The sequence below is a fragment of the Lingula anatina genome, chromosome 1, assembly GCF_051362555.1.
Source record: "Lingula anatina isolate TDL-2025a chromosome 1, LinAna3.0, whole genome shotgun sequence".
Taxonomy (NCBI): domain Eukaryota; kingdom Metazoa; phylum Brachiopoda; class Lingulata; order Lingulida; family Lingulidae; genus Lingula; species Lingula anatina.
The window spans coordinates 38,897,664-38,924,439 of NC_141767.1; the positions used below are offsets into that span (position 1 = coordinate 38,897,664).

At 35.2% G+C, this 26,776-nt stretch overlaps 2 protein-coding genes and 1 non-coding gene across 4 annotated transcripts; 1 reads left to right on the top strand and 2 right to left on the bottom strand.

The window, feature by feature from the left end:
- The first annotated feature begins 3,212 nt into the window (after nt 1-3,212).
- LOC106155815 (uncharacterized) lies at nt 3,213-19,957 on the top strand. Of its 2 annotated transcripts, none has more exons than XM_086999456.1 (11): nt 3,213-10,388; nt 11,616-11,665; nt 11,954-11,990; nt 12,305-12,436; nt 16,332-16,429; nt 16,650-16,736; nt 16,924-17,078; nt 17,390-17,541; nt 17,866-17,993; nt 18,509-18,595; nt 18,919-19,957. In XM_086999456.1, exons 1-11 carry the CDS (start codon nt 3,215-3,217, stop codon nt 18,973-18,975), a joined length of 8,157 nt encoding a protein of 2,718 aa, XP_086855582.1. In that variant the 5' UTR covers nt 3,213-3,214; the 3' UTR covers nt 18,976-19,957. The 2 variants fall into 2 exon arrangements, with proteins under 2 accessions (XP_086855582.1, XP_086855583.1); XM_086999457.1 differs by having other exon boundaries at nt 11,619-11,665.
- On the bottom strand, nt 19,916-25,219 carry LOC106155817 (splicing factor 3A subunit 3). The gene is made up of 16 exons (XM_013530829.2): nt 25,014-25,219; nt 24,560-24,607; nt 24,326-24,378; nt 23,983-24,088; nt 23,710-23,782; nt 23,323-23,414; nt 22,872-22,954; nt 22,567-22,705; nt 22,299-22,367; nt 22,080-22,147; nt 21,822-21,932; nt 21,369-21,606; nt 21,011-21,121; nt 20,762-20,852; nt 20,482-20,537; nt 19,916-20,323 (listed from the first exon to the last, which is right to left on the bottom strand). The coding sequence occupies exons 1-16, from the start codon at nt 25,107-25,109 to the stop codon at nt 20,246-20,248; spliced, it is 1,512 nt and encodes a 503-aa protein (XP_013386283.1). The 5' UTR covers nt 25,110-25,219; the 3' UTR covers nt 19,916-20,245.
- Trnav-uac (transfer RNA valine (anticodon UAC)) lies at nt 24,741-24,813 on the bottom strand. Its single transcript has one exon. It is a non-coding gene; the product is annotated as a tRNA-Val (tRNA).
- Nucleotides 25,220-26,776: the final 1,557 nt, after the last annotated feature.

The window sequence follows — 26,776 nt, forward strand, 5'->3', positions numbered from 1 at the left end:
TTTATAATGTATATAATATATATATATATATATATATACACTATATAATGCATATAATGATTTATTATTAATAGCAGATACAGTACATGTATAAGAGGCTGTGAAGTAAATATGAAAGCAAGTATGTTACATATTATACAAATATACACGTTGAATTTTAGAAATAATTAGTATACACAGGAAAAGTACCTTGTTACAGGAGTGATGAACACTGTGCAAAAACTATTACCAGCAATTTTTAGTGATTTTCACAGCAAAAAATACCATCATATTTATAATTTAAATTGCCAATACTGTTGCTGTAGTGAACAGAAGCTCTGGCATTGAATTTTCAGGGAAGCAGATTGTACAAGGTGAGGTGGGCAGGCTACTCACCTTCTTGGGATACCTGGGAACCCCAGGACAACCTGCTCAGCTGCCTGGACATGATTGAAGACTACACCAAGCAAGAGGAGGAGAAACGTAGAACAAGAGAGGAGGAAAAAAGACTTGTAAATATGTTTTGTTTGATGTGAAGTTGAACTCGTTATAATGGTTTGTGGTGTTGTTCTCTTCTTTACTAGGTGTTAGTGAGTTGATGCTTTAAAAAAAGAGCAAGGTCAGTATTGAATGGTAAGAACTCATCATTGCACTTACATCTAAAAGAAAGATATATTCTTTTTTATAGTAAATGCAAACTAATTCTTGTCAATTTAAGAAAAAATATAGCATGTTTTACCCCACCTAATAAATGTGATTTTTTAAAACTATTTTACTAGTAAATTGAGTTTTAATGTCCCATTTTAATTTTTTGCCACATCTTTACAGAAAAGGGAACAGGAAGGTGCTGGGCATTCTAAAAGAAGAAAGATGCATTATGATGAGGAGAAGAGTGATGGAGACGTGGATACAGTAAAAGACACATTCTGGAGGGACCTGGAAGAAGGAAAGATCAACGTCTTTCAAACAGGTGACTTGTATTCCAAAGTGAAATCACAAGGGCGTGCTGCTCGGCCAACATCATTCACTCCACTTTTCACTTCTCCTAGAAAAGGGAACAGTCAAGAAGAGGAGAGACCACCAAAGCAAAAAGGAAAAAGAGGGAGAAAACCAAAGACTTCAAAAGAAGTGAAAATTTCCAAAACATCTGATAAAGTACAGCAGATGACTGCATTGAAGGATTTTGTTTTAATCAGTGATGATGAAGAAGATAATGTCATGATAAACTTAAAGATCAATGAACCTCATTCAGATCTGACAAAGAAAGATCATAAAGAAGTTGATGAAATGGAATTGAAACCTAAGCAAGAGTCCTCTAGTGGAATTATCTCATTAGTCAATAAAAAGATGAAAGATAAGACAAAAAAGAAAAGAGAGGAAATAAAAGGACATACCACCAAGGCAAATGATGGAAAACAAACAAAGAAAATAAAAAAAGAGAAGCTTCAGTCAGTTGCTGATATGCCAATAAAGACTGATCCAGATTGTCCAAAAATAACCAAGATAAATGACAAAAGCAAAGCTCAAAGCACAAGTGAAGATGTAAAGAATGAAATGTCAGAACTTACAATGGTTTTCACAAAAAGTGAAAAGGGGATTGCCACAGAGAAAGATGTAAATGAAGTGGAGAAGAAGAAAGAAAAATTAACCGAGGAAGCAGAAAAAGTACCAAAAAAGAAAAGGGTATGATATTTTGTGTGGTCCTGACACTTAGTCCTGATTCTTTATTCTTTTAGGATTTCCAACATAAAAGTTTTCTATTGCATGTGACATAATTATGCAGGTAATTTTTTTGTTATTTATCATGTGCTTTCAGCACCAGGTTTTCATGATGAAATATTGAGAAGGGTTTTGATATACTGCCAGCTTGGCTTGTAGAGATGGAGGTATTCTGGATTTTCAGAAACCCTTCCATAAATCTCTCACTATTAAACTGAAAAGGTTGTAAGGAATTTTATTTCTGAGTCCTGGTGCATGATTATTCATCGCCTGAATTTTAGTCATTTTGGACATTTTAGCACCTGTTTTATATATTACATCATAATGTAGGGGTATATGTATATATTATTGCAATTTGTATATTTACCCATGCTGGTAACATATCATTTTCTGTAATTATTGGTAGAAGTTGGGGAGAAATGTGACTTCAAATAAATCGGAATACAATACATATTCTAGTATATCAAGTTCAAGCAAAGAATATGAATGCCCAATCAAAAAAGAATCAGTCCTGTTAGTAGGGCTTTCTCCTACACCATATTTCATATCTACAAACCATGTATCTGGCTGGCAGTACATACTCATTTGGCAGCCCCTGTCTCTCTAATGCTCTAGTTAATTCAATTTTAATGCTTATCTGTTCCTTGAATTTGCAGTAATAATTCATTGGTACATCTCACAGTATTAAGATTGTAAAAGAGAAGACCATAAAGTTGTCTAATATGCCATGCATCAAATGGTATTTAAATTCCAGATAAAACTGGATGAAGATCCTGGTATCAAAATTAGTGAGTATTATTGCAATTTGATAAATGTGTGGCACTTTGAGATTTCAGGCTATAAAATTTATTTACTTTAAGATTTGATTGCCATTGGACAACATTTCACTTACTGAATCTATTATTTTAAATCAGAATATTTTCATTAAATCTTGAAAATGTTCTTGTCATAGCATTTTCTTAAACACAAGCTTTCAAGATAAGTAAACTTTGTTTAAGTAATGTAATTCATTTGATACAAGCGCACATTTTTTATATATTTCTTTCTACAATTTGACATCATGGTTAGTCTTAACTCTTAAAATTATAAAGTAAAATAATGATTTTCACTTGTACGTTAGTCACTTTAGAATCTGATATATTAGTGTTTTTCCTTATAGTCATACCTGAGTTCATACTTGAATTTTTGCTTCATCTTCTAACCTTATTTTCTCTTTTGGCTCTTTACAAAATACTCAGATGAACTTTACTAAAAAGTTTCAGTTTAGAGATGGCAGGAATTTACGTGGAATTTTTGTCAATGCATAATTTTGAGTTCTTAATACAAGTTTATTATATATTATATACAAACAAGCCAAACAAAACATATTTGTGAATTATTTTTCAAATGAAATAGTTATCATGTTTATGCCATTCATGGAAGAAAGGAAAATTGGTTGCAAGTTCACAATAAAAGTTTTCAATCTTCTTTTTCAGCTATAACTTCCTCTGATCCAGTTACTACTAACGGTGAATTCATGGAGGATTCTCAACTTACTACTACTATTACTACTACTACATCTACTAACCAAACTCTGGATACTAACAGTTCTAGTTCTAGTAGGGACAATACTGATTCAGTTGTTTGCAGTGTGTCACCTAACGTAGCTCGGGCTAGCAGCCCATTAGATATGTCAGGTAGTGGCAAGACACCAGTCATTGCACCACTGGTCTCGGGTTCAAATGAAACTGGTTCTAAGGTTTCTCTTCCTCGTGGGGACATTAAACTGGATTTCTCCAAATGTCGGGTTCTGCTTAAGCCTGTCTCACTCAAAGCTAATGCACTCATATCAAAACAGGGCGGCTATTCTGTGTCTAAATTGGTGTCGGATACCTCAGCAGAGAAGGTTGGTGGAGAAAGCACCGAGGGTCAAGAAAAGACATGTGGGAGTGCAGTAGAATTAACACCCAGCAATGATAGAGAATTGTTTAGTAATTTAGCCAAAGTAACCAAGGCAGTTAAAGAGGATGATAGTGACAGTGATGACAGTGGTGCAGGTGCAGTTAGGGTAGCCAAACCAACTCTTGTCAAATTAACTCCTGGTAACTATGGGAGTAGGGAAATCAACAGGAGGTTTTTGAAGAAGGAGAGATCTGCATTTTCTTCACTACACCAGGACTTCTCACACAAAGAAAAACTGCCTTCAGCAGCAACCAGAACCTTTAAAGAAAAGCCAGATTTACCTGTGAAATCAAAGTTTGGAACTGAAAGCATGTACTGTTCTACTGAAGGAAATACAAACCCAATTCTACTAAAGCCTGCAGATAATTTATCTGACATGCCAATTCTTGGTGAATCTGACACCATTTTTATAAATAAAAAGTGTGAGGAAAGCAGCGAGAACAATAAGAATAAATCTGTTGAAACAAGAGATAGCACATCTAGTGCTGTTGCTTGTGAACTGAGAGAGGGAGTGATAGAAGCTGATGTGCAGGAATCAGAAGAAATGAATCAGCTAGGCACAGTCCCTACAGTGGAAGTAGAATCAGTTCCAGACAGTAAAGAAAATTTGTTTGAGTCTGGCATGTTTTGTGCAAGCATAGAGGGTAGCCCATTGGGAGATAGATACATTAAAGACGTCCCAAAGCTAGAAGTTGGCAGTAATGTTCAACAACAAACCCACAGAAGCCAGCAGCTTGATGTATATGGTACTGCTTGTAGAAAAGAACAATTAGAACCCTTTGGAAACATAACTAGTGCAGAATTACAGTTGTCTTCAGCAGACACTAAATTGGTCCCAGTTGATGTGGAGAAGAGAGAAGCTGGGGTGGCAAACATCAGCCCTCCACCAATATTAGAGCCTGTAGGCAATGTACAGCAAACTCAGTCAGATTTAGAAGAAAAACCATCTCAAGCCATGGAAGAAGCAGATTTGAAAGCAGTTATGTCACAAACTACATTAAATGTAGAATCCATTACTTCTTATGCTGGTCCTAAAGTAGAGGGACAGACTTTAAAACCAGGAGACCAAGCTGATGAAGCACAAAGTGTGATAGAAACTGTGGAATCCAGTTGTACAGAGGCAATTACATCTCCACCTAAACCACATTTCCCTGGATCAGGAAAAGAACTTGATTCTAAAGCAATACCACAAGACACTCTACCTAAGGAAATTGACACTGCAATTCCCACTGATATTGCAGGGGTTGCTCTGTCTGCTAATTCAGTCATTTGTATGAACACTGTTGAATCAACAGCAAAGACGCAGTCAACAACATCTAAAACTGAGACAAACCAAGCTTCACAACATGTGCAACCCCTTTCTGAAATGGCAGAGAAACAGTCGGAAAACAGGGTAGATAGTAATGAAATTATGACAGAAACACCCAAGAACTCGTTGAGCAGTAAGCAGAAAAAGGAGCCAATTTCAACAGGAGCATTCAAAGCAACACATAGGGAGGCGGTTGCAGTTTGTCATGAACCTGATGAGCAGGAAATACAGCCAATTTCAGATGCTCTGTCTGCTAATTCCATAATTGGTGTGAACACTGTTGAATCAACAGCAAAGACACAGTCAACGACATCTAAAACTGAGACAAACCAAGCTTCACAATACGTGCAACCCCTTTCTGAAATGGCAGAGAAACAGTTAGATAACAGGGTAGATAGTAAAGAAATTATGACAGAAACAACAGAAAAGACACAGTCAACAACATCTAAAACTGAGACAAACCAAGCTTCACAACATGTGCAACCCCTCTCTGAAATGGCAGAGAAACAGTCAGATAACAGGGTAGATAGTAAAGAAATTATGACAGAAACAACAGAAAAGACACAGTCAACAACATCTAAAACTGAGACAAACCAAGCTTCACAACATGTGCAACCCCTCTCTGAAATGGCAGAGAAACAGTCAGATAACAGGGTAGATAGTAAAGAAATTATGACAGAAACAACAGAAAAGACACAGTCAACAACATCTAAAACTGAGACAAACCAAGCTTCACAACATGTGCAACCCCTCTCTGAAATGGCAGAGAAACAGTCAGATAACAGGGTAGATAGTAAAGAAATTATGACAGAAACACCCAAGAGCTCATTGAGCAGTGTGCAGAAAAAGGAGCCAATTTCAACAGGAGCATTCAAAGCAACACATAGGGAGTTGGTTGCAGTTTGTCATGAACCTGATGAGCAGGAAATACAGCCAATTTCAGATGCTCTGTCTGCTAATTCCATAATTGGTGTGAACACTGTTGAATCAACAGCAAAGACACAGTCAACAACATCTAAAACTGAGACAAACCAAGCTTCACAATATGTGCAACCCCTTGCTGAAATGGCAGAAAAACAGACAGATAAGAGGGTAAATAGTAAAGTAAGGATGACAGAAACACTGAAGAACTCATTGAGCAGTGTGCATAAAAAGGAGCCAATTTCAACAGGAGCATTCAAAGCAACACATAGGGAGTCAGTTGCAGTTTATCATGAACCTGATGAGCAGGAAATACAGCCAATTTCAGATGCTCTATCTGCTAATTCCGTCATTGGTGTGAACACTGTTGAATCAACAGCAAAGACACAGTCAACAACATCTAAAACTGAAACAAACGAAGCATCACAACATGTGCAACCTTTTGCTGAAATGGCAGAGAAACAGTCAGATAACAGGGTAGATAGTAAAGAAAGGAAGGCAGAAATGCCAAAAAGCTCATTGAGCAATGTGCAGAAAAGGGAGCCAATTTCAACAGGAGCATTTAAAGCAACACATATGGAGTTGGTTGCAGTTTATCATGAACCTGATGAGCAGGATATACAGCCAATTTCCGATGCTCTGTCTGCTAATTCCATCATTGGTGTGAACACTTTTGAATCAACAGCAAAGACACAGTCAACAACATCTAAAACTGAAACAAACGAAGCATCACAACATGTGCAACCTTTTGCTGAAATGGCAGAGAAACAGTCAGATAACAGGGTAGATAGTAAAGAAAGGAAGACAGAAACGCCAAAGAGCTCATTGAGCAGTTTGCAGAAAAAGGAGCCAATTTCAACAGGGGCATTCAAAGTAACACATATGGAGACAGTTGCAGTTCACCATGAACCTGATGAGCAGGAAATACAGCCAATTTCAGACCCAGTTAATGTGATTGATGTGAGAATGGAAGATCCATGTGTACTTGAGATGAAGGATTCACAAAATGCACTACCTAGCACTGAACCAACTGTCACAGGTTTTGAGGAGACTGTACCAGACGGGCAGAAGAAATCAGATGAACACAGCCATGGAACAGATACACTGCAGCTTAAAACTGCAATGGCAACGGAGAAGGAAATATCCGAGACACCGCCGTTGGTTAAAGACACTGAACCAACAACAGAAGATACACAGTTGTCTTCAGATGACATTAAATTTTTTCCAGTTGACATTAAGCCTCATGTGGCTATAGAAAGTACAGGTAGTGAAAGCAAACTTACAGAAATAGATCTGAAACAGACTGTAACAAGTGTTGATCCCAGTGAATTAAGCAAATCCAAATTGGCAACAAATTCAACCCTTGCTGATATACTACATGAGTCGGAGGAAAGTCCAAATGACAATCTACCAGTGTCAGTGAAAGACTTGAACCAAAGAGAATTGAATCTGGAACCAGATCTAAGTATTCTAAAAAATCCAGACCAAATTAAGGATGATGAGGATCTTTTAGGAAAATATCATTCAGAAGTGGCAGTCTTGTCCAGTGAGCAGCCAGTTGAGGCACCAGTGACAGAGAAAGGTGATCAGTTTGATGCCGAAGAATTAATACATGACACTGACAGGGTGGAAGTAACACAGACTGAGGCAAGTGACTTTGGTGTTGAACATACTACAATGGAAACACCAAAACATTCTGAACCAGTACCAGTGAATATTATTGAAACTACAGCACATGTAGAATCAACAGAAGTGGAGGCTTCCAGAGATGAGGAAACGGATGTCAAACAAACCAAAAAGCTTTCAGAAGATGAAAATCTAGAGTTACACACAGCACATACAGTGGAACTGGGACCTACTGAAATGGAACTTGATGTTAGGGCAATTGTAGCTGAAACTGAAGGAGTTGAGGAATCCAATACAATGGCAGATGATACCACAGTAAATACCAACAATGTGCTGCTTTCTGTTACAGAGGAAGAAACTCAGTCTTTCACAACTGCCAAAGTGACACAACTCATGTCATTTATGGGGCCTTCAGAGGTGACAGTGGATAATACACAGAATTCAACTTCAGACCTGGAATCTGAAATCATGGTCTTTGCATCAAATGAACAGCAAGTTATAGCAGTAGGGAAGCCAACTGGGGTTGATAATGTACTTCCTTCTGGGAGTACATGTAATAACACACCATGTTTGGAGCCCACTGCTGTCCCTGGAATAGAAATGGACACAGATGTAGTGCATGTACCGGTAGTTGTAGAAACACAACCAGTAGATGCTGTAGAAACCCTTGTTGATGAAACTTCTACTGATGCACAATTCATTGCAGCAGATGAGAACCCACAGGCTACAGATGTACCAAATGTTCCAACAAAAGATGAGCCTGTAGCATCAGAAAATAAGAATATGCTAGAGAATGAACAATGTTCTTCTTTGGTTAAAGCATGTTGTGTGGTCAGCATAGAGCATAATAAAACATCTAGTAATTATAAATCAGGAGATGTGAAACCAAGTGGAGAAGAAAATGCAGCCGTTGAAAAACCAGAGGTAAAGCCTGTAGTAGATTTGCATGGTGCGGAAGATACAGCTATGATACCCCCAGCACACAGCCAGCAAACCCAATCAGCTATAGAATCTACTGTGGGGGATATTGTGAAAACTACTTATGATGTAGCACGTGCTGTGTCAGATGAAATACTAGCTTCAGAAAAAAATAATGAGCCCAAGGGGGGATTGATCCCTTCTGTGAAAAAGGAAGAACTGACATTGAGTATTACTTCTGGGTGTATTCAAGATGTTCCAGAATGCAAGAGGAATGTTTCAGGTGTTTTGCAAGAACCTGGCAAGGATTATGTAAAAAAAGCAAACTCAAGGAAGTTATTGACAGACTTTGAAACAAATACTGCCAAGAACAAGGAGAAAATGTCAAAGATGGCCTCATTAGTGCTACCTGATAGGACATATGCACAGCATGATATGCTGAAGACAGAAAAACCTGATATCCCCGGAGCTAATATTAAACAGTTGGAGGATGCAGGTATACAGTCTGGCAAAAGAGCACATTGTGCTATTCCTGGTGAATGTTTAGAGGTAGAGAAAGGTTCTCAAGTTGCAACTCATCTCAGAAAAGAAGATAAGGAAGTTTCTCAACAGCATGAAACTGCAAGTGAAAGGACACATTCAATAAGAAAGAAACCAACTATAAAATTGAGCCTTTTAAAAGATACATTAAAAAGAAGAGAAGTGCAAAGTTCCATAGTAAAACTAGAAGCAGGTGAAATATCTGCAACAGACATCAAAAAGGAAAGTAAAACAAAACATGTTAAGATGCCTGATGATAAAATTACAGCAGTCTCAGACACTAAAGAGAAAGCAAGTGAAAACATGGTAGAGACACAGCAGAAGAAAATTGGATTACAGCAAAGAGGGGATGGTAAACAGCAGTCAAACACAAATGTAATTGAAAGCACAAGCAAACACTCAGAGGCACTAAGACATGTGACAGTTCCAGAAAAAAATGAACTTGTAAAACAAAATTCAAGGACTTTGTCTCACGAACATGAGGGAAGCCAGATACCAGTAGTAATTCAGAAGTCTCCAAGACCAACACCACCATCTCCAGTGCTTTTGGAGGGAAATAAAATTTCAGTTCAAATAAGCCAAAGGCAAGAAAGCCCCTTCAAAAAACAAAAGTCTGTGGATGAGTCTCGTGAAGTTAAACCACTTCCTAGAAATGTAGAGAAATTTAAACTTGAAGAAAGTATTTCACCTTTGATTAAAAAAGCTCCCATGCAGCCTCTTAAACATGTGCCCAGTGTTAGTCCTTCCCTATCGCAGTCAAAGTCAGGACAAAAAATCTCACCAAAGCAAGATACACAACAAGTGTTTGTTGATAAAAGCAAAATAGGAGAAATGCTGCATTGTATACGAAAAGACATGGAAAAGAGGGAGAAAAATTATCCTGTAACTGATTACAGGGCTATTTTCACCCAGCAAGAATGCCAGAAAGATTCTAGAGAGGAGACGCCACCAGAAAGTCCCAAAGAATATGTTGAGAACCCTTTCCATGATGTCGATATGAGACCACCACCAATTATATCAGCTTCTCAAAGAGAAGAAATTCTAATTCATGAAGTTTCCAGGCGAGAATTGGTGGATCCCATAAGATTACCCTTGCAACCAGATCAAAATGTACAGAATTTTCCACCAACAGATAACAACTACCAACATCCTATACGTTTTCATCCTCCCAACCATGAAGGGCCAAGTGCATTTCACACTGATTTTCCTAGACAGTCTCTAGCAGAATCTACTCAACATTATCACCAACCATCCATCCCCAAGAATAACTCCTCTGCCTTTTTTCAAGCCCCTTTTCCACCCTCTGGCCCTGTGGCCCATGAAAAGTCATCAGAAGTTGCAGACCCTCCCTTTCAACCTACATCTTCCAATATGGCTCCTGCATTTCAACATCATGGTAACCAAATGACAGAGCAAGACCAACTAGATGACTTTGGTAAGAACCAATTTGATATGTCTCACAGGCGCTTTACTCGAATAACACCCCAGTATCAGCATGTGGATAGTTCTCCTTGCTATACATGTACAGCTACCTATAATATTGGTTATCCTTACCCAGTGTGCACTGTGCCTACTTCAACTAATATTGTTTCCTCTAGTAGCTATAGACCTGTGGTGAAACAGTCTTTTTGTGCTGCTGCTGAACAAAAATCCTTACCACCAGCTGACATTACAAAAACTAGAAAACACAGCTATGAAGCAAGTTTTTCAGCCATACATGATATATTACATCCTAATGTTGCTGAGAAGGTTATCCCATCTACCATGTCAGCTGGTTTGCCATCATCAAATAGTTTCTATCCAAGAGTCTCTTTTGGCTGTGGTACTTCAAGTGTTGAATCAAACCCACCTTTGTCTCAATCTACTCCCAGTGATATAACAAGTTATTACGACCATAATGGAACAGCAGTGAACACTGATCCCATATACAACTTTGCTTTGGCGCCAATTAACAGAATGTCTGTGAACAAATCTGATGAAAATGGGTCTGGGTTAGTTTCCTCTGCATCAGATATATATGTATCATCATCCATATGTACAACCTTTAACACCATACTTAGTAGTCTGAGGAGCTCAACTAGCAGTGTAACCAAGCCTGTGTTGTATGACAAGCCTATGTTGAGTGTGGCTTCAAGTCCATTGGCAACTATTACTGCTACAACTTCTACTAATGGTGGCTTAGTACATTCTTCTTCAACAAGGACAAAGGATGTGTTCGGCAAGATGCCAGCATCTGCATCCTCTACCTCGACCACTTCTTCTGTTCAGTGTTACTCTGCTACTTCCAAGCCTAGCTCTGGTATTTAGTTTTTGTTTGCTTTTTCTAATTTTGTTATGTTTTGCCTTATTGAGTTGGAATGCTTAACTTGTGTTTTTTTCCTATTGCATCCCTTTTTTATAAGATGTGGTGTTTTATTAATTCACACTGTTGTATTCTAATTGTTTACATTTTCTTTCCTTTTAAACCATGAGATTTTGATACACATCCTTAAGTGTTTTATCTATAACATTATAATGAAAATTTAGATGAAGAATGGCTTGCTTAACAGAAATATTTTTCACATTCAAGAATCCTATTGAGTCTTAAACATTGAATAGCATATTGTGTCCCTGAATGTTGTATTTTGCCCCTGTTTAGATCATGGGTTCAATTCTGTTTCAGAAGACGAAATCATCCTAGAGGAGTTCACTGAAGAGAGGTGGAATGAAATGGTAAGAGCAAAGATATTATTATTTATCTTTCAATTGTTTCTCCTGTAGTATCTCCTGTAGGGATGAGCCTTTACGATTGATATTATCTGCTTATTTAATTTGCACATGAGGTCTCTCTGTACCGTAAACTTTCCAAAATGGTAGAAATAGAATAAAGTAATAAGATTGACACACACACTTAATATATATATATATATATATATATATATATATATATATATATATATATATATATATATATATATATATATATATTAGTTTTTTTTTAACAAAATTGTTATCTTTCAGGGAGCAGAACTTTTAGAGGCCATTGAGATTTCTAACTGTAAGTAGTTTGGGTGAAACATTGGTTTGGTATGTTTAGTAAATGATACCAATAAAAATAAAATGTGCAAGTTTATTCCACCTTAACTTTTAAAGGGCAATATGTATAATTTTCCAAGCTGCTTCACATCTCCGTATACCAATAGACTCTGAAAATGTGATAGTTGTTAATTGGTTGAAGTTGAAATTGAGACATTAAGTCCCTGGGAAAACTCCTTTGTGCAGAAGATTGCAAGTATCATGATCAAAGGCGTTGAGGACAAATGCATGATAATTTAATCAATACATGTGCAAGTCTTGTATTTGTATTTGTAGCTGACTTGAAACATGCTGTGAAGGAAGGGATGTATGAGAGGGTGAGGAAAGCATTGAACAGCCAGAAACAGTACAACCTGGAGCAGCCTGATCAAATGGGAATGACATTAGTCATGCTTGCTGCTGCTAAAGGTAGTATTGCAAATTGAAGTCTTAGTATCTGTAACTGTCTGTATTTGTTACAGTTCCCAATACTGGTCCATTATTGATGCTATGCATAATATCCCCCTTTTTCCTATGAATCTGTTTCCTTATTCAAAGTTAGTCAATCATTCCTTTTTATGTACAGACACAGATGTGTCTGTACATATAGCCGTCATCTGCGTCTGTCATCGCCTTCGCCGTCGTTGCCGTCGTCGCCGTGCACTTTTACCGATAACACGATAAGTGGAAAACTGTTTTTTCTTTTTGTTTGAAACTTACAGAACTGATGAATATTCATAATACGCAGGTTGAGTTCGAAAATCAGCATGATCGGGTCACTTATATGGAATTTATGCTGTTTTTTCACTTTTTTCAGCATATATGCAGCACCGATAACACGATAAGTGGAAAACCATTTTACCTTTTGGCTTGAAACTTACAGAACTGATGAATATACATAATACGGAGGTCAAGTTTGAAAATCAGCGTGATTGGGTCATTTTTAGTGAATTTAGGCTATTTTTTCTCTTTTTTCAGCATATTTGCAGCACCGATAACACGATAAGTGGAAAACCATTTTACCTTTCGGCTTGAAACTTACAGAACTGATAAATATTCTTAATACGCAGGTCAAGTTTGAAAATCAGCACGATCTGGTCACTTATAGGGAATTTATGCTGTTTTTTCACTTTTTTCAGTATATATGCAACACTGATAACACAATATAAGAAAAACAGATTGGCCAATTGTCATTATACTCACAGGAGGGGCCAATCTTACTAAAACGCAGGTTGAGTTTGAAAATCAGCATAATCAGTCCATTATTTTAGAAGTTATGCTGTTTTTTCACATTTCCTCACATTCAATTCTTAGGCATGTTAACAGTCTCATTATTGAACTAATAAGATACGTAAAAGTGTTTGTTTGACATTTCCTGCATCTTTACAACATTGTTAGTTGATTTTTTAAAAATGATGGTAAACTTGTTATCATGTATTGTGTAATAAAGTGTCAAAAATGGAAATAAACTCATATCATTGCAGTTTGTCAGATGCATTCATCCACTATGTTCAGAATCTCAGAATGGAGGAAGTTGGACATTTAACACTGTTCTATTGATACTTTTCCCATCTCATCAATTTTCTTCATTGGTCATATAAAAATGGCAGTAAACTGTTTATTTTGTTTTATGTTAAAAAAGTGTTAAAAATGGAAATAAACCCATTTCAGAACAGTGCTGTCTTGTTTACATTTTGGCATTTTCAATATGTGACTTTGAAGTTCCATGGGCCTGAAGACTTTTGCTTGTCACATTTTCTGAATAACCATGATACTAATATTTTATAATTAAAAATTGATGGTCATTATGCTGTAAAACATTATGTAATATTGCATCAAAATGTGAAGAAACCCCTATTTTGGGCACTGCTCCCATGATGACCATTTAAGGAAAATCATGTCACTTACTGTTCTTTAACTTACAGGAAAGAGACATGGGACTAAAATACAGCTTCAGTAGGCAATGCAGTCTGTTTGGTAAATTTTTCTGGCAATTAAACAGTTTTTTGTGAAAATTTAATTTTTCACATATTGGCATTTCCAAGGTGTGACTTCGAACCTCCACGGGCTTGAAGACCCATGCTAGTCACATTTTGTGAAAATCCATGACACTTATATTTTATTATTAATAATCGATGGTCATTATGCTGTTAAGCATTATGTAATGTTGCATCAAAATAGAAGAAAACACAATTTTTGGTGCTGCTGCCTTGATGACCATTATGGGAAAACCGTGTTACTTATGACTGTCAAACTTTCAAAAAAGAAACACAGGACTAAAATGCAGCCTGAGTTAGAAAAGCAGTCTAATTGGCTTCTTTTTCTGGAAGTTATACATTTTAGTGTAATATTCATTATCTTTTTGGCATATTCATTGTGGGACTCGGAGCTCCCATGGACATGAAGCCAAATGGTAATCATATTTTCTACATGTCCATCCTATTTATAGTCAATAAACAAAAATTGGTGATAATTATTCTCTAATTTATTATGTAATGTTACATCAAAATTGACAACAATCTTTTTGCACTGCTACTGCAAACATTATGAAAAGAAAACTGTGCCACTTATTATAATTTTAAACTTACAAGTACGATTTTTAGGATTGGCCTTCAGCTCATGAGAAAACCAGCTCTATTGGATTATCATGTTTATTGTATTTATGCATTTTTTGTGAAATTTTCATTTTTCTCATTCTGGCACTTTCTAAGTATAAACTTGAACTCTGATGGGCCTGGAGCCTTATGCTTTTACTTTCGTCTGTGTTACCTGTTGTGCATAAGTTGATGTTGACTGTGCAGTTAAACATAATGTATTATTGCATCAGGATTGGTAGTCTCCTATTTTGGGCATTATGGTTTTGTGCTTTTCTTAAGGTGTGACTTATGGGCCTGAAGACCTTTGAGTGGGTCAGTCTGTAAATTACCCTTGGGTATCACTAGATTAATTTCAGAGTTATAAAGTCATTTGCTTTAATAGGCCATTAAATGAGATTACGTAAAGCACACTTGTTGATATTTCCCTGTAAACTCCCAAAGGTAAAGCTCTCTGATAGATTAATAATAAGGAAGCAGCGATAATTATGCAGGTAAATTTTGTTTAATATTGCAAATAAGTTTTAAATATATATATATATATATATCAAACTGGAAGATTAAAAGTTTGAATAGCATCTTCATTGGAATTATATTTACCTCAAGCTCTGCCAAGGAGGTTATATTTTCACCCCTGTTTGTCTGTCATCCACATAACACAAAAAAGTTATGGACCAATTTTGCAGAAATTTTCAGGAACTGTCGGAAGTGGGCCAAAGAGGACAATGATTAATTTTTGGTGGTGGTCCGGATCAATAATCAATCAATTATCAATAATAATCAACAATTGCTGCCTTGGCAGAGGTCTGCACTCTCAAAGTGCTTTTCTAGTTTTGTTGTTTTCCTTTATAATTTTTTCTCAAACACTTGCATTTGTGACTTTTAACTTTCATCTGCCTGGGGCTCTGCACATTTTCTGTATTTCTACATAAGCAGTTGTATTGTTTTTTATGTCTTTAAACATTATGTAATATTATTTTATGCACTGTCATCATTTTTCAAATATTGAGACTTTCATAATGTGAATTTGAACTCTCATGGTCCTGAAACTGTAAACTTATTGAAGGGGTGGATTGAGACCATCTTCTGGGTCTTCCGGAAGACAGTCAGGTTATTAAGTTTATATTGACTGGTATCTATTTTTTTCTGTTGGAAGACCATCAAAATGGAGGATGGATCAACATAGATACTTTGTAATACTGTCAGAAAATATCTCTGGGTCTGCTCCTGTTATTGACCATGTTACCTGTTGTGCAAGATTAAAATTCAGTGTTGACTGACAGTGCTATTATAAGCATTATTTATTATTGCATCAAAATTGACAAAATGACCTTTTTTGCATCTTTATTTTCTGTTTTTTGTCTGTACATTTGACAGCTTTGCTGCCTTGTTTTTATGTTTTTTTTTTTTTTTTTTTTTTTTTTTTTTTTGTAATAATCTTTTAAGATTATTATGGAGGATATCCATCTATGAATGCATATGTGATCTGATAGCAAGCACAGATTTCAGAATAATTGCAATAGCTGCCGTTATGGTGGCAAAAAGGAATTTATTCTATATTTATGTGCTGTTTACAACATATTTATGGAATATTGAATCTCATATGAAGAGTTGTTACCCATCAAGTCCTTATAATGAAAAAATGATTGAGTTTATTTCATGCAAAATTAATTCTGATATTTTTTACATTTCAAGTACAACATTGAAACAATTTTATCATTATTTGCTAGGGTTTGATGACCTGGTGGAGTTATTAGTTATTAATGGTGCTAACATGAATGCCAAGGCAAAGACGGGCAACACTCCACTGATGTTTGCTGCAGAGAATGTAAGTTAACAGGCAATTGATTTTTTTCTTTCTTTCTTTCTTTTTTTTTCTCTGTGCAGCTATTTCTATTTTATTCAAAATGTTCTATTTTTGAGATATATTGGTTATTATTATTATTGTTATTTTTTGTCACTCTTTCCCATGCTGTTATGTTCTTCAATTTATTGAGGTTTGGGAATTAGATTGCAAACCTAATATGAAATTGCTGTGTATTTTTTAGGGTCACCTTTGTACTGTGGCAGTACTTCTGGCATTAGGAGCTCACATCAACATCCAAAATGGCAGTCAGGAAACTGCACTCATCAAGGTGAGGTTATAAGTCCCATGACTAGTCAGATTGAGGAACAAATAATATGCATGCTTGTAAGTGATATGTAAAATTTTGTCTTTAAAAGCTGACACGACACACATTAATATCTTTTGAGAAAATGATGTCTTGTTGAACACACCAAACAGCCTTGTTCAACATTCGCATATATTTCCATAACTTGCAGGCTACAAAGAAAGGGCACAACCAAATTGTGAAAATGCTGTTAGAAAATGGCGCAGACTTTTCAGCTGAGAATGCCACTGGGAATACTGCATTGAAGTATGCCAAACTTCTCAACAGTGTGGAACTTCAGGCCACTATCAACCAACATGTGAAGAAGTAGGGGTCTCTTTTCTTCTTTCCCATTTTTGTTCATGCTTTAGCAATATGTTTTGGTTTCTGTTAGTTTGGTTTTAATGTGGATTAGATGAATGATTAGATAAATCTGGTATGGGAGAAAATATTATCACTGTAAAACAGGTTTTATCACAACATTGGTCTTTTTTCTTTTTAACTATTTAATAGAATACAATGCATAATTATATTATAAGAAAAAAATATATATAACTTTTGAAGAAATACATTTTTGTTAAAAGTTTGCATTTCAAATATTTACTTAAGACTGATGATTTTGTTCTATTCCAAATTAGACTTACAGCTCTTTTCACCCAGCAAGTTTACCTGACAATGAACAATACTGCAGAGACTGTGTGCTCTTTGTTTCCACTTCATGTTCTCCCACTGAATGAAGGGGACAAATTTGTCATACACTTTAACCATGAACTACAACCAACAGTTCCAGGTTTGAACACTTTTTGTCTTGAACATTAGACTTGTTACTATTAAATATCTCTGTATTTATTCAAAAGGTTCTTTTTTCAATGAATTTCAATATGAGAAAATAATCTAATAATTCTTCTTTTTGTCAATGAATACATTTATAGTACGTGGTATGTAAAGATTTTGACAACCTGGTATTTGTAAGTGTTAAACTTGTTAAACATTTATGACTACCTTTTTCTTTTGCCACCGGAAAAATTAGTTTGGCTGGCATTTAAAACAGATTATGTGCACAACCTATTTGCAGGGAATAGTTTATGGGTCTGTGTCTTATTTTCATTTGCAGGTGTGGGTATGCTTCTGTTTGTGGCACATGCCCGTATTACACCTCAGGAGACCAAGTGTAGATTGTCAGGACCATGTGCTGTGAAGACTGCCATCTTAAATGGGGTGGCACAGCCAACATTGACAGATGTGAGTTCTCATTTATTTAAACATTTAGAAAATGTTCCATTAACTATAAGACAAAATTAAAGTAAAAATTCAAGAATGAGTATGTGATACAATTTGATAAATGTAATGAAAAGTCAGGCCCATAGGTTGGAGGTTAGACATAAAAGGTCCACTCTGAATCTAAATTGTATCTAGGTTCTGTGCAATTTCTCAAATTGGGTCAACTAAGGGGGAAACGTCCACTTTTCCAACCTCACATGTAATGTACTATTCAGGAAATTCTGTTATAGTGTAAGTCTGTTATACGCAGGTAATGTTCTTTGTTGTTATACAGAACCAGGACTTCCAGATTCTGTATGTTATAGATGAGTGCCCAGTTTATGTGAGGCCATTATATACAAGGTCTACTTTATAATGCATTGTCAAGCACAAGACACCAGAAGTTATGTGATATACAGTGGCACTACTTGAGATAATTCTTTCCTTAAGTTAACTTTTTTTTCGGTAGATACAATGAATAATTTCTTTTTTTCTAGGAAGGTCAGTTTGTGCTGTCTTTCAGCCCACTACACAATGGAAGAAATGAGCTCATAATTCATACAGTTTATGCACCCGCTTCACGAGTAAGTTTTGTAAACTTAAGTGATTCTTATGGCTCTTCTTATTAATACTTGATTTGTCAGCCTGATCCTGAATATGGAAACCATATGATTTATGTACTTTGTAAAAGATTCTTTAAGCATTTCTTTCTTTTCTATTGATATGTTGATAACTGACATGTTAATTTTTAGTTGCATAAGTTTCTTGTTTATATTGAAGTTCTAAATTATATTGTTTCATTACAAATTTAGAAAACAAAATGAAAGCTCTATTGATAAAATTAAAACAAACTTCAGGGTAAATTGGTTGAGATTGGAAATTTTCCATATGATCTTATTTATTCTAGGCCAAGTTGGTGGTTGGTGCATATAAAGCCAAACTGTTACCAAACAGTGAGCAGTAACTCTCTATAAGTATTAGGAATACCCCCACTTTATTTAAATACACAAGTTTGTTGTAGACATGTCATAGTGTAGTTTATTTTTTCCTTTAATTCTGGGATTTAATGATTTGTTCCCAACTTGTTTCATTTAAAATGTAGCATTCTCGTATCCGTTGCTTATCGTAATTTGGGTTGTTTGCAGTCAGTGAGTTACTGTTTTTGTTTTGTTAATGTAGTTTAGATTTTTTTGAACTTAAAAAGTGAGGGACCATTTTGTTGTTGTTGTGGTTTTAACATCCTTGTGAATGGCAAATAAGGAAAACCAACATTTATTAAAGGTGCTTTGTACATTTTGCCATTACTTTACATTTTTTAAAAATGTTTATAACTTATATATCAAAGTCTGGTGCTCAGTAAATTTGTACAGGAGGTGTTCGTGATGGAATACATATTTTTTTTATTTTAAAAAGTTTGATTTGTGAACGGAAATTATAAAACTGTTCATTATCCAACATTTTGACTTTTTGCCATTGAAGTCAAAGAAATGCCTATCAAATCAGTGATGAAAAAAATGTTGAATTTTCTTTAGCCAGGGTAAATCTGGAACAATTCCATGATTTGGTTGGATTATCTTCAAGTGGGTGACCAAGATCAGGCAATGATCGAAAGATCAACATTCTATTTCAACACAAATTTTGTTAATTTGAACATTTTTTTTTAACCTTGAAAACTGCCATGTAAGGTAGCTTGTTATTTTTCCTTTAATTAGAACAATGATGGTGCATTAATCATAACATTCCTATGAGAGATACTGGGAAAAATTTTGTTTGCCATTTTGATAAAGGACAGCAAAGCACAAGATTTTCCAAAGATGTTGTAACTTGTATACAGATTGTATGCTACATACAGACATTGGTTGCACAAAATTACAGGCAGCTTTGCCTCCGTTTGTAATCCTTGGTGACATTTTCCTTTGTCTTTATTTTTATCTAATAATAGTTATATGAAAAATAAAAAATCTTTATAAACAAAGTACACTTTGTTATCACTGATACTTCTTAACAAAACGCATTATCTCTAATCACAATCATGACGACTGTGCAGTTTCTGAAATTTTAACTGACATTTATACAGCAAAGTATTTCTGGAAATTCAAATAAAATTTTTTGAACATCAAATGTCTCTTGCCCTGAAAGACTACCCTTAAAAGACCTGACTCGATTTCTACCATAAGGACGTGGTCCACAGTCTGTCAAGTTTATAAATCAGTAATGCCTGAGAATATGTTGCATTATAAGAGTCCTTGTCTCTTCAGATCTTCAAAGGTTTTCTTTGTTACAACATTGCCGGCAGAATCCTCATATTCCTCCTGAAAGTATGAATAAAACATTTCAATGAACATTTACATCTATCTATCTATCTACTTTCTATAAATTTACTTAATGTCTGGCATTATTTATGGTTTTAGACTAAATCAAAAAAAAATTAAAACTTCAAAATCTGCAATTAATACCAAATTCAACTCACCTCTGTGTCAGGTTTCCATCTTTCTACATCTTTATTGCCTTTGAGTTTCTGCCACACTAAAAGATAAAAATATCTTAGAAAATCTGTGGAAGTGGAAAAAAAGATGCCCATCCATACTGATAATATTTAGTTTGACCTATTAATAATAGAAAATCGGTTAAACTAGTACTATTCAATCTAACCCCAGTAAATAGTTGATAAAAAATAGCTTTTGTAACTTTGAACCTGATATGCTCAAAAAGTTCAGCAGCCATCATTAACACTCTGACCATATACGTACATGCAATGGCATCTTCTATTAATGTGACATTGGCAAAATGTGCAGTGTTTGGTATACCAAGACATCTCATTCCATGAGCATGGCGCCATTCCTAAAAAATTACATGAATAAAAATAACAATTAAAGTGTGATACATTTAAAATTGCGCATTAGATACCTTATATATTACTACTGTGAAAATATTCAAAATCAGCTAGAGAGACAATACCAGAAGAAATAGATAAATATTATTTAGGCTTTTTCCCTTACAGCGAAATGTCTCTGGAATGCCTTGGGTCCTCTGTAGGTATAGTTTCCACATATTTCACAATTATAGTTGATGTTGAGGCCATGTAATTTGTACAGCCAATATGGGATTGGCTGAAAAAAATATAAAATCATGACTGTATTTATTATACGCATCCAATAAGTGTATATTTTCAATCAAAATAATGGTCATAAGAAAGATCTTGCACATTAAGAGTCAAGCAGGCTAGAATTAGAGCACAGAAAAACTTTTTATCATTATAACAATTAATATATAAGATACTATAATTCTGAATGTATACACAATTCTTTGCTTGAACATTTTAACCAAAAATATTTTCAACATTCTTTAAAAGCTCACCTTGCCATCCCAGCCCAAGGGTAAATTTTTTGGATTATATGGGATGTCATCGTCATCATCATCATCTGAATCATCTTCACTGAAATGTTCCTCATCAGACTCCTCCCGTTCATCTCCTGTACGTGCTTGCTTGCGCTGCACATTTTCTCGTGTTGCCTGCCTCTGTTCGCTGAGAAGCTCTATAAATCTGTATATCTGTGCTTCAAGTGCTGCTATCTCCTTCTGTTTTTCATTATCCCTAAAATAACAAATTTCAATCAGCTATTTTCTAAGTATTCTTTGAGTTTGTGCTTCCATCACAATATTTTAGGCAGTATTTTATTTCAAAAAAGAAATTCAACTTTTCTATGATCTGAATAAATCTCAACATTTCAGTAACTTTAAGCAATAAGCAGTTTGCCTTCTTAAAATTATCTAAATGTTTTTGCAAACATTAACAATGCTTTTATCTACCTGCTTTTCCCAGCTTTTCCTGGTTTGGACTTGGCAAATAATGTTGGGTCCAAATCTTTCAGCCTCTGTCCTTTTGTGCTAAATAACCTATGAGCTCTCTCCTCTAAGGTTCTGTAACACAACGGTACTTCAAATTAAGCCTTCCAACTAATAATTACAGAGGGAGGTAATTATGTACATCAATTTATGATACAAATACTGGTATTTACCTTACCATATTAACATAAACTCATGGTCATTCATTAAGATTATCCTTACCCTCCGCATTTTAATCCCAAAGCCATCAGGGCAGACTTGAGTCGATCAAGACCTAGTGAAGCCAATTCCTGAAAAAAAGATTTGCCTGAATTTAAACACTGAAAGGTAATGTATCCCATATCGTAAACTTTAACCCACTTAACAGCTATAACACACCTGCTCAAAGATGTGGAATAAAAAGAGATAAGCCTATATTTTGACAAAGTGGTAAAATCTTACCTCTGCTGAAGAGAAAGCAGATAGATCCAAATGTGCACCAGCATGGGTCAAAGCACCACTTGTCTCTTTCTGAAAATTAAACAAAATCAGTAAAAAATCAATCAGGTACAATTTTATTTTCATTCTACTAAAATTCAAGAATCCATTTTCCAGGTACCATGGAACTTACACATAAGGCATTTCTTTTTGAAATTAAAAGTCTTAGCACTATGTTATATAGCATTATACAAAACATAACTTTATATAATACATTGAATACAACACTTACTGGCCATCCTGGAAAAGTGCCCTCATTCCACTGCTTTTCAAATTCCTTATGCACCGCATCCATTTCATCATTCAGATCCATAAGAGGCTTCACCCTTGTAGTGTAGTCCTCCAAGTACTCCAACAAAGTCTGCAGGTAACTGGAATTTCATACAGTAATTTCCAGTCTTGGATCAAGATTTCCAACCAGAGATACCAGATCTATTATTTAAATGTTTGAATGGGATTTTATTAGAACAAAGCATTAAAGATAACATTTTATTACAACACAGATGCCCTCACATTGTAGAATACTGTGTTACTTACTCTTTGTATGCAGCATTCTTTCTGTCTTTCAGAATGTCAAACAGTTGATCAAAAGTCCCCAGATATGTCAAGTAGTCAATTCTCTGAAATCAGAAAAAAAGTGCAGTATAGTCGAGTGACACAGATAATCTTCAAACATTATCATAAAACAGGGTATATTTCAACTGGTTGGCTTACAAAAACAAACCTTTTACTTATTATACTGACCCAAAGGTTAGTAATTAATTGTAGTTAAAAGATTGCTACCAGCATTACTTTAATTCGCACCATTTCTAGACTTTATCTAACAAGGTTTTGTGATTGAAAATCAGTCAGGGCCATGTTATTCTTCAAATCACAGGTCCAGTTATTGAGCTGACCACTCAACTCAAATCAACATTTTTAATTAAATTAGTCGTGATTTTTTTTTGTTAAAATGGGTTCAACCTGAAACCCTTTTGACTGTAATTACCTCAATTCCCTTCAAGTTGACAAATTTCTCAAAGCACTCATGCAGGTCAAGGTATTTACCATAACCCTCCTCATCTGTAAATTCTACCATGTCTAAAAAAGAAAATTGTAATACATGCAATTTCACAAATGCGCATACTTTTTTAACACATCTGAAATATTAATATTTACAAAACATAAAACAGGATTTAGTTTAATATTACAACTATGAGTTTAACAGTTTTGTAAAAGAAAAACAAAAAGACATCAATATGTGATAATAGGCAATGTCATCCCCCCCCCCCCCCCCCCCCCCATATAGCCCAGAATTCTGTATCAAACAAAAGAATATAAAACTTGAACTTATAGGGTAAAAATTAAAATTAAGTAAATATGGAAGATAACTTACTTTGCATCTCTTCTGTGGGGTTATCTCTTGCTTTTGCTAACTCATCGTACTCCACAGACATTGGTATGCTGATCTAAAAAAAAGATGACACAATTTATGTAACTCAAAATCTACACAGTAAACGAATGTGACATACAGGAAGTAAATTTAAATGTGTGGGAAATGTCTAAAAGAATTAAAAAAATTTTTTGGGAAGTCTTTAACATTCTCTAAAATGTTACCTACAAAAATCATAAACAAACATTAAGAGCTTCCTGACATGTTAATATTTACCTCATTAGGATGCTTTCTGTGAAACTCTTTGATTCCTTTTAATCTGCTGTAAAACTCTGCAAACTCATTTGGACCAGTTAAAGCTGCAACCTCTTCCTTTCTCATGCTAAAAATTAAATCATTTGAGTAATGTATACCATAAATAAAATTTTAGATAATCAAGAAAAATGAAAGTATACTTTGTAAAATTTTCAGGCTTTATTTTTGAAACTATTTCTACATGCTTGCTTTCTTTCAAAACTGCTTTCTATACTTGTTAATTAAAAATCAAAGCCTTATAAAAAATTGATAACTGACTAAAAAGTGGTGTCTCTTAAAAAGTTCTAGTCTTCAATTCACCTACCCATCTTTATCTTCATAAAGATCCTTCAACTCCCCAGAACACTCCACATGTCTCTAAAATATATTTTTGTCATCAGAATTCAAATCATAGACTGAGTATTAGAAAACTCTATAAAATATTATCTCATAAAAAAACATAACTTATATCTTAATTCAGGAAAAAAAATTATATACTGTAAAAATGTTTTTGTATTTTTTCAACCAGGTGACAAACCACTGGCCTGTTCATACTCACATCTAGCAACTGGCGTAAACGCTGGTCTGAGTTTATCTTTTCTCTATGCTGAAATAAATAATATTTCACTGTAGCATATACATTGTTTGAGAACACTTTTATTGTTTAACTTTACTAAAGCGTTCTATAAACGTTACTAAAAATATTTAAAAAAGGGGACAAAAAAAAAAAAAAAAACATCTGGTTCCGCTGGGGATCGAACCCAGGACCTTCTGCGTGTAAAGCAGACGTGATGACCACTACACTACGGAACCAGTTGAGATCTGCACAATATTTCTACGGCTATGGAGAAGGTCATATAATCTGAACGATTCATATTAGCTAAATCTTAATAATTTCAGTTCGTTTTGACTTATGTTTACACTGACATGTTCTATAACTTCAGCATCTATTTTGAACGTCTTTAAAGTTGAATTAAGGCATGCAAATATATCTTATAAGCGTTCCAACTTACTGTCTTTGTTGTATAATTCATTTCTTTAACCATAGCATCCATAAGTCGTTCCCTTTCTTCGTGATACCTTCTTTGTTGCTCTAGCAATGTCTCCATTGTGCACTAGTTAGAGATCATGTGTTACACATACGATAATATTCACATCAAAACAAACACCGGTCGACGATGTCGCTTGTAGATGCAAGATGGCGGCTGTAACATCATGTGTTACGCACGCCGTACCATGTAATAGATCAATATTGTCAATTCTATCAATATTTCTTTTCATTAAGTCAGCTACCTCTTAAGAATATAACAGTTCTTTTTTATGTGACAAAAAGTGAACAGATTCCAAATATATGTGTGTGAGTTGAATGCCTTCTACTGGGGATTTACCCATATATACCTCGCGATATAGCTAATCGCACCAGCTCACCTGCTGCAATATTGCAAAGAGATGCACAGTCAGATTGTTCAGTCGGGGCCGTCTCCAGTATAAGTCAACGAGGTATTTCGCTATTTAAAATCCAAACGTCACTCTAATTGTAATATATATCATTCTTCAAAAAAATTCTTCAAGTCCTTGAAAAGATAAAATGCTCCAGATTTATGAATCAGGACAGCTTACCAGTAAGCCCTATCGTCTGCTAGGTAGACATGCTTCGCTGTGAGGTGCTGCCACCGTGCGTGTAAAGAAAACACTAGAAAAACAAGAGGAGGGGGAGTATGCTTGATAATACAAATTGAAACATCAAGTGAAAGAAAATTATAAAACTGATTTTTGGGAAAAAATTCGAATACTTTTTTGACCATCTAATAAAATGAATACTTAAGTCAATATATTCCCAAATTATATTCCAATGAATTGAGATGTCTTCTTCTTCTAGGTTCTCTGCCGCGAATCAGGTTTAGCGTCTCCCACGTGTCTCCCAGGGGCGGATCCAGTGATATTTTCTGACAGTCTTCCAAATAATCTTGGTTGATCCATTATCCATTTTGACAGTCTTCCGACAGAAAAAAATCAGATAGGCATACCCGTCAATGTAAACTTAAGAATCTGACCGTCTTCCAGAACCCAGAAGACGGCCTCAATCCTCGATCTCCAGCCCTTCGTTTGATCTCACCATAACTTTCTGTTCCGTCGTTTTACCTCTTCTTACGCCAGCGGTCGAGCATTGTCAGTCTCTGGCTTCCTTTGCCTCTTTTACCATTTAGCCTGCCTTCAATGACATCACCAAGGACTCCATTAACTTTTTCAAAAATTTGACTTAAGATATAATTGAATGTTTTTCGTCAAAGGGCTTTTTCTTTGGGGGGGGGGGGGGGGCGTAAAAGGATAAAATTCTTCCTTTTGGTTTTGCATTTAAGAAACACGTTTTGAGCAAAGTAACGTTCGTGATATATACTCTTAAATATCTAATAAATTTTACTTCAAAATGATTAAGCAGTTGACAGGCGTTTCTCATTATTTGACTGATTTTATAAAGATAAAAGAAATTCCCACGAAAGTCTCTCAATTGTATTATTTGGCGATAATTTTACACGAACGGTTCCTTTAAGTATTTAATTGATAGCTCCTATGGCTTGCAAAGTACAAAGTAATTTGTAGATACAGAGTTTTGAGATGCATCATATCCCAGATAACGACCCGTGCACTGCCTGGAGCATGCGGAAGATTGTCACATGATTGTATCAAACCTCAAGGCTGGATTAGTGTTATATATATACAATAACGTACGGTAGATTCGATTTATTCTCATGACGATGGCTAAAGCAACTACTGC